Source organism: Sitophilus oryzae, unplaced genomic scaffold (assembly GCF_002938485.1).
Source record: "Sitophilus oryzae breed Bouriz unplaced genomic scaffold, Soryzae_2.0 scaffold_1801_pilon_pilon, whole genome shotgun sequence".
Classification (NCBI taxonomy): Eukaryota; Metazoa; Arthropoda; class Insecta; order Coleoptera; family Curculionidae; genus Sitophilus; species Sitophilus oryzae.
Window position 1 is genome coordinate 3,962,580 of NW_022146504.1, and position 8,375 is coordinate 3,970,954.

An 8,375-nucleotide genomic window follows, 5' to 3' on the forward strand; every position below is an offset into this window, starting at 1 on the left:
CCCTAGGGTGTGGTCTCTTCTGTTATCTTTCTATGTGTTATTTTCGGCAATCTAAGACGTATATAGTTACGTTTTTCCAGATCTCGACTTAACGAAATCAACTCTTTCTCCTATAACTGTCACTGTTACAGAAGAAGAAACTTCTATAACTGCAGAGGTGACTACAATCTTTTCGTCGAATCCTGAGACAGAAGATACCACACTCACAACACCACTAATATCTTCAACAACACCAAGATATAAATATAAATGTAACGGCACAAATAAAATTTAACCAAACAAATAATCTTTAAAATCAATCTTTTTATTTTTAGATGACCTCTACGATTATCAGACCACCACTGAATCTCCAGGAATAGATTACAAAGTTCAAGTAAAGGTGGTAGACTTAGGAGAGAACTTTGTACCTCCCAAACCTGGTACTGTACAGTACGATGACCTTAGTAATTCAATTTCAAATAACTTCCAACCGGTGTTTAAAAGTTTGCCTGGATATCGCAGAATCGTCATAGACCAATTAAAAAGGTATGAATTTTTTAACAATTTCTTAGTCGTGTTATATAATAACAATATGTGTATCACATCCCTTGAAATTGCGGAAATTTTGTAATGTAAAGTCTATACAGCAAAAGAAGGAACGAGTTTGACATATAACATAGAATAATTGACAAAACACACAATTTATTTTTAAATAAAAATGACAGATCATATTATGTTCTGTCTTCGGTCATTCAATTTCTATAATTTATTTTGATGGTTGGTATTTAATTTATGATGTTGATGAAGGACTTTTACATATCCTGTATGTCATGTTTAATATTATTTTTAAATATTCTTTTTATTTATAATTTGTTCCTTTTTTAGCGAAAGCAACGATATAGTGGCTATTATGAATGTACAACTTGATAAAGCTGTTCTAGAAAAAGGCAGAGCTTTATCATCCTCAGACATGAAGAACACAGATGAACAAGTTCATAAAATTGTACAAGAAAGTGTAGGATCAGGAAGAGTGGGGAACTTGAAAGTGGATCCCCAATACCTTGTATTCGAACCTCAGAGTCGTAAGTTTATTCACTTATTAATGTTATCCAACTCTTCTAACTCTAAATCAAACATGCTTTCATAAGTAAAGATTTAAACTTCTCACTCTGCTTCTCACAAAATCTTCTAACTATTTTTACAAAATCTATCGTTCTAGGTACTACAAACCTCATCCCTGATGCCGATGGCTCAACAATAAGCTCTGGATGGTTCGATATGCCTTCCACCAAGCTGTATATAGTTCTAGGATGTATAGCCGCTTTAGTATTGGTAGCACTGGTGCAAGCAGGCTGTACCGTGTACAAAGCTACAGGTCGCAGGCGTGCTAACCGTCACAAGGTAACGTCTTTGTGAAAATGAAATGACAGGGACACATACAATCGTTCTATATCTATCTGAAAAGTACGTCTATGTCTCTATTATTACGCCTATAAAGGCCGGGTTATCTCCCAGCTAACCAAAGAAAAATTAAGAACAATATATTATTTTGGTTAGTCTTGTTTTGATATTTGATATTGTGGGTGGTAGACCTGATTATGGAAAAAATATCTCTAAATATTAGTCGTACATTTTATAAATTATATATAATTAATTTTTACTCCTAATTATTTCCAATATAAATAACTGAAACAAAATGATTTAATAATAAATGTAGGAGTAAGATTGTTATATTAAAATAAGAATAGATTGTTAAATCATAATTAAATAAGTGTCGAAAGCTGAAAAATATCTTGTTTTTAATTTATATGGTGGATTTTAAAGATAGAAATTAGGTCACGGGAGTGCTTCTATAGAGACTCTAGGTCCACACTAAAGACACTGTTAGATCGTTGAAATACCATAAAGGAAGCACCGCTTTCCTTGCTTCCTGAGACTGCACGCCTCTGAGGTTTACATTTTCAAAGTACTTAAATATATTTTTATATATGAAAGAGTTTAGATAAGGTCCTTTTTTGGACCAGAGCCCTTTGGATATCTTATATAGCTACGCCACTGAATATAACTGAAATTAAGAGCTGCTAATTTGAATTGGTTTTTTCGCCATGCAGAGGGTATACAGCGTGCAACTGGATCCCGTGTACTTCCACGAGCCCCACTGGGGTGCCGCCGCTGCCCCTCCGAACTACGAGTACCCAATGCAGTACCACCAGAGAATATGGTAGACACGGCGATCGCCGGTGGGGTGAGTGGCGAGTAAGAGCACGTCTTCCTCTGTACAGTCTGTCTTGTCTTGTTTTACTATGTTATACTTTCCCCCAGCACTCAGGTTGCATCTTAGATTTAATGTACAAAAAGACACAGCATACCTGGTTAAAAACTTCTCCAAAATAAAGGGTCTGGCAATAGTGCGCCGGGCATCTGTAGCTCCTGAAATAAATAAAATCGAAATTGTGTTTTAAGTCCAAACCTAAAGTACGTACTAGGATGTATTTCAGGAAAATATTTCAACTTCTATAGGGTGGCTCAAAAAAGTGTGGATGATTGTTTTTTAAATGGAACACCCTGTATAGTATTGCATTTTTAACTTCTTTTATGATCACTTTGTATAATCCTAAGATATTAGTAAATATGTTTCGATAGTTTCAGAGGTATTAATAAATAAATAACAATATATTTTTTTCAGCCTTTTAAAAAAATATATTAAAAATACAAGAACTGTCCTAAAACCAAAAATATTTTAGGTATTTACTATAGATGATATGTAGTTATTTTGCTATAAATATCGTAATATTAAATCATACAGGATGTTCAAAATTCTACGCCAAACTTTCTAAAATATAAAATAATTTTTCTTCGTTTTTTTAACACAAACACTCTATGTATATTATTTTTTAATTAAATAGAGACTTAAAAAATGAACATTTTTTGTATATAAAATATTTCAAAATTGTTTCCCTGATATTCGCAGTAATATAGTAAATATGGCATTTTCCAGAGGATTTTTTTATCAAAGCTACCTAAAGATTTTTGTCTCTGGTATTTTGTCGTTGAAAGGCTAGATGTAATACTGCGAATATCTGCGAAACCGTAAAAAAATTTGAAATACTTTTAATACAAAAAATGTTCCTTTTACAATTCCCCATCTATTAAAAAACAATACACACAATACATCCATGTTCGATTAAAAAAATACGAATAAAAATTATTTTACATATTAGAAGATTTGGCGTAGAATTTTCATCATCCTGTAGGATTTAAGATTACGATATTTATAATAATAGCATAGTTTTGATTTCAGGACACATTTTATATTTTTAATATTTTTTTTTTTTTAATAAGGGCTGAAGAATTTTTTTTTTCATTTATTTATTTATAATAGCGCTTATCTCTAAAATTATAAAAATGTCTTCTATTTAAAAAAAGTTATCCCGATCCACTCACACTTTTTTAAGCCACCCCGTAGAAATTAAAATATATTCTTCAAACACATTCCTAGTACATACTTTAGGTTTGCGCTTAAACAAAATTCCCAAGTTTTTTTTATTTTAGGATCTACAGATGCCCGACGCACTATTGCTGGACCCTGTATACATAAGAAACCATTGTGTGCTAATTACGTGGACAAACCTTCGAATGCTATTGTAATGGCGTGCTTACAGTTCACTTGATATTTCTTTACGATTATTTTCTATGCGAAAAGCACGACCTGCTGTATCTTTTATGGTACTTTTACATGCTTCTCAAGCCTCAGGAAGTGTCCACAGCACAAGTTGTAGACAGAAATATTTGTCCCCACTTCTGTAAGCTTAAAGAATTTTTCTCACCGTTCCGATGGAGTGTCAGTTTTTAATACAAATCCTCGGAGGCTTATTGACAAGATTGTAAATAATTTCTAAATGCGAGCCTAGGTATTTGTATAATCCTAGAGCTTGTTGGCTAAGCTTGGCAAACATGTAAAGGTAGCATTTAGTATATTTAATCTACCGGTTTAAGGCACAATACACATCCCCTGTAACTAACTCTAACCTTCTTACTGCGCATTGCTCAAACGCGCAGTAAAACATAATACCTAAACTTAGTAAAAGTTTGAATTTTTGATGTTTATGCTGTTTTTAACTATATTATAGTATAATAATCTTGATTTAAAAAATCGCGACATTTGTTAATAAAGGAAATAGAATTCATTGTAAATATCTTATTTGTAAAAAGTCAATGAATGTTTTTTTTATTATTTACTTTGTAAATATCTTGTAACATTTAGTTTTATAAAAAATAGTCATTATAAAGTTTATATATCATATCTCTCTAGCTTTTTTCGATTTGTAGGACCACCTGATACCAAATTCCGCCTGGAAAGACTACTCCTCCAACACCAACTACGCCTTCGACTCTTTTGAACGCGAAGAACCCACCAAAAAGCAACAACATCAACAACACCACCAGCAAAACGGAAATGGTAGGTCCGCGCATCCGCCCCAAAGCAGACCTCGCAGCAATCCGCCTAGACCTCAAGGGCGCCCGCCAAGCGTGCCGCCACAAGGTCATGGGGGAGACTCCAGGTCACTGCAGAGACCTAGAAGCGCGTTATTGCCACCAAATGACCGAAGTACCTTCTCCTTACCTCGCACCCAGTACGACAGGCACACTGTAGGGGCTGCTAAAGGTGGCCAAATGCCAGCAGACTTCTACTTCATGCCATCGCAAAGAAAATACTCGGGAGAGGTAGTCAGGGTGTACGTGGACTATAACGGACAGAAAAGGGAACACTGAGAGCCTCTGCATTTGTACCTTATATAGATATATTGAGAACGTTTGTTGAGATGGGTCTATAAGAGACAGATGTGTTAGAATGTTGTTAGGTTAAATACAAATCGCGATTTTATCGTTAGTTCATATATTTCTAGTCGTTCATTTACCATAATAACAATAATGCACATATTACGGAACTCCTTATGTAAAATAGTACTTTTTGTCGTGGTTAGGAATTAAGTCGTTTTGTTAAAACGACAAGGTTGCAAACTATACTGATGTAGAGTCAGCTATTTATACCTATTTGACATTAGTACAATAAATGAATATATACTCATACGACAGAGGATATTCATAACCAACCAGTCTATAATTAATTTATACAAAGGTAGTAAATTAGAGCTCAATTTTCCTACTTCCATAAACATCTCTATTACAAACTCATATACCTACAGGTTCACAAGTTGTTTCTTAAGTACATAGTCTAAAAAATTTAGGGTGTGATTCCTCAATTGTGATGTATAAGAAAATCTCAAGATATCAATCTTGTTAAAAAGAAATCAAGAAAATGTTTTCCCAAAAAAAAAGCAGTGGCGTAACATTTATTTTAATCAAATTATCCAGAGGTGTGTGCGTACGAACGCCACTGGTTCAAGTAGGAAAACGACAGATAATGGAAATAAACTCCATTTATACCCGGAAACCACATACCAAAATTGAAGGAAATATCGAAATAGTTTTTTATATTTTTTATTTAATTTAGATTTTTTTATATTTTTTAACACCCTGTAGATCCGAAAAGAAGTTTTTTACACCCCATGTTTATATACTTTTTTCTTAAAACATATGAGAATTTACACCCTGATTTTTTTAGACTACTAAAAAACATCTTGTATACATTGTAAACAGAGAAGAAATAATTTTATTGATTTTGTAGTTAAGTTCTCCTCAACCAACTAAAAATGTATAGTAATAAACAATTTTAATCTAATGGTTATTGCGATTACACACTTTTTTTAAATTAATCTACCAACAAAACATAATTTATAGTGCTCTAACTTAAATATATAACAATAAACAATACATATGCAAACTCATGTTTCATAAATGATGTAAAGAATTTAGTTTTAAATAATTATATATTATAGAGCAAAACATATTTTCTATGTGTATAGTAATAATTTTTTTATTTTCTTATTTTTTGTACTGTTAACCATTTTACAAGGTAAATATAATAATAATTTGTACAGTTACTGTTATGTATGTTTTAACAAATAAAAATACCATATTTTTTTATCTAAAAAAATAATTTCTTTTATTAGTACCTTTACATTTACAATATAATATATTTAGTCTTACAATTAACTTTTTTGGTATATCTTAACAAGTATTAGTAATTACAGCAAAAAAATATTTGATATGTCTTAACATTCTAAATCAATAACTGTATTAACAGGACAATGTATTATCTTGACAATGTTTTACTTTGCAACTTATTACAAATTACAATCATACATTTTCAAAAATAAAAAAAAAATTGCCACCTAACATAAAAGGCCAATCTACTCAATTCAACATGAAGGTGAAATTCAATATTATTTACTAATATCACTTGGTATCAGATGGTAACCACTTGAAATCACAATGATTTTCCAAAACAATCCTGATAAAATAATGATTACTTCTGCTATAGATAATTAACCAACAAAATTTGTTATTACTTGTATAAACAGAGAAACACACACAAGTTGAGCAAAAAAAACAACATTTTTACTGATATTTTGTAAAACTTGGCACTAACTGATACACCTCTTTAGACCGTAATTCTTACAATACAATATCTTTATTTTGACCTAAGGAAAGAGGTCACCAATATCACAGTATCCAGTAAAAAGCTGATACTTTTTTAAGTATATTTTCACATACTAACAGCAGCTCTTACTATAGGCACTTGTTCTGGGTCTATTATGTCATCATCTCCTTATAAAAACAACCAGAAAGTTAATAAAAGAAAGATGAAAATATCTAAACACTACCTGAGAGTAACCCATCGCTTTCTGAGTCACGCTTCTTCTTCCTCATATTACGGTATTTAACTCTGGCTTTTTCTAACAAACTAACTTCACAACTGTCTCTTCTCCTTTTACTTGGATCCCTGTACATTAGGAAATTGTCAGTCACCCAAAACATCAACATCTAAAAGTTATCTCGACATTATTTTATCACAAACATAAAAATTGTCCTTACATTTATAAAAAATGGAATAATTAACATAACAAATGCTAGTTCAATCTTGGGGTTATCTATGGGACTTAATATAAAGTCTTTAACGTTCTCCCAAAAATCTAACTGCATAAATAAAGTTATAGATACTTTTACAATGACCATCAAACCAACATATAAGCAACACTGAGCTAACCAAGCATTAACATTAGGAGGTTTTCCATATTCTCCAAAATTGATAGCTTCCCAGCCTTTCCTATGGGCTAAGAACTGACAAGTTCTTATCCCAATAAAAATTATCAAAAGCCCCATTGAAGAGTCTACAACAAAAAACCATTAGTATTGACTGATAAGATGTGTAAATACTACTTTAACTAAAAAAATACCTAATAGAAAGTTAATCAAATACCAAGTACATGGGTCCCCTTGATATTGTCCTGCTAACCATACGTTAGCTAAATGTATAGCCATGGCCCCCATGCCCTGTTTAGACGTATCGTAGAACCATATTTGCCAAGATCTTCTTCGAATACGAGGTTCACAAAATCTAAAAATAAAACTGGTTAGCCTCAAACCTCTTGAGATTTACCTTGTGACCTTACCTCTTTGCAATGAGACATGTAAAAGCTAAACAAGCTAAAAGAACTTGTAGAAACCAGCCGAACATATCTGTCAAGGCATCTTTGTCGCAGTGCAGACCCCCTTTATACTTTAGAGCAGTCCCTGCTTGACCTATGGACGTAGAATTCATTGTTTAGATGTTTGGTTTTATAAGTAAATATTCTTTAGAATATATTCACATAGGTCCAAGCATTATCGCACTGTTTTCCGACCTACATTTACCACTGGAAATTTGTAAGCACAACAAATAATAAATCAAAAAATTATAGAACTTATTCACTAACTAAAAATTTCATTTTTTTGACATTGACAGGTGATTGATAACATATGGGAAATGCCGACAACCCAAAATTCACAAATATAGGCAAGATAGCAAGATCAAGGCAAGATCCATGCAAAGATGCAAGATGCAACATCATTAAATTTATGTGTAATGTATAACTAGTTGCCTAATAAATATATGAGAAAAATCCAGAAAACCTCGAGAACTATCGATAGTCCCCACCATCGATAATTATCGATAGTCGGTTCACAGCTCTGGTTCACAGTAGTAATTATCTTAGGGTGCAGCCACACCAAATACATTTAAATTTACATATACCGCGGCCTCCCCATAAGAGCAATGAGAGAATTTTTGTCCCAGGATTGAAGGACAGAAGATCGAGTTTGACATAAGTCCATCCTTGTTCAGTAGCTGGATGTAATGCACATGCGCCGAAATGCTACTTTTCTATTGGCCGAATGGTGTCGAGATGGGTTATCGATTTATTTTTGGACGCGTCGTCGGCGTGGATTTTGTT

At 32.6% G+C, this 8,375-nt stretch overlaps 2 protein-coding genes across 2 annotated transcripts in view; one reads left to right on the plus strand and one right to left on the minus strand.

Annotated features, from left to right (window-relative positions):
* The window catches only part of LOC115882972, a 6,995-nt gene extending 1,401 nt beyond the window's left edge, over positions 1–5,594 (plus strand). The window contains exons 2-6 of the mRNA XM_030901240.1: positions 57–251; positions 315–525; positions 865–1,061; positions 1,199–1,380; positions 4,309–5,594. Coding sequence (XP_030757100.1) covers positions 57–251; positions 315–525; positions 865–1,061; positions 1,199–1,380; positions 4,309–4,752 — 1,229 coding nt within the window. The 3' untranslated portion in view covers positions 4,753–5,594. The remainder of the gene's footprint in view (positions 1–56; positions 252–314; positions 526–864; positions 1,062–1,198; positions 1,381–4,308) is intronic.
* Positions 5,595–6,042: 448 nt separating this feature from the next.
* Positions 6,043–7,960, minus strand: LOC115882978 (store-operated calcium entry regulator STIMATE-like). Its single transcript, XM_030901247.1, has 5 exons — positions 7,557–7,960; positions 7,341–7,501; positions 6,979–7,274; positions 6,768–6,927; positions 6,043–6,711 (listed from the first exon to the last, which is right to left on the minus strand). The coding sequence occupies exons 1-5, from the start codon at positions 7,703–7,705 to the stop codon at positions 6,650–6,652; spliced, it is 828 nt and encodes a 275-aa protein (XP_030757107.1). The 5' UTR covers positions 7,706–7,960; the 3' UTR covers positions 6,043–6,649.
* Positions 7,961–8,375: the final 415 nt, after the last annotated feature.

What these genes read in the sequence shown, in the direction of transcription:
- LOC115882978 (XM_030901247.1), bottom strand. Translation starts at nt 7,705, where the DNA reads ATGAATTCTACGTCCATAGGTCAAGCAGGGACTGCTCTAAAGTATAAA. An exon ending in ACATGTCTCATTGCAAAGAG is followed by an intron (nt 7,502 to 7,556) that starts GTAAGGTCACAA and finishes TTTTATTTTTAG; the next exon opens with ATTTTGTGAACCTCGTATTC. An exon ending in TTATTCCATTTTTTATAAAT is followed by an intron (nt 6,928 to 6,978) that starts GTAAGGACAATT and finishes GATAACTTTTAG; the next exon opens with ATGTTGATGTTTTGGGTGAC.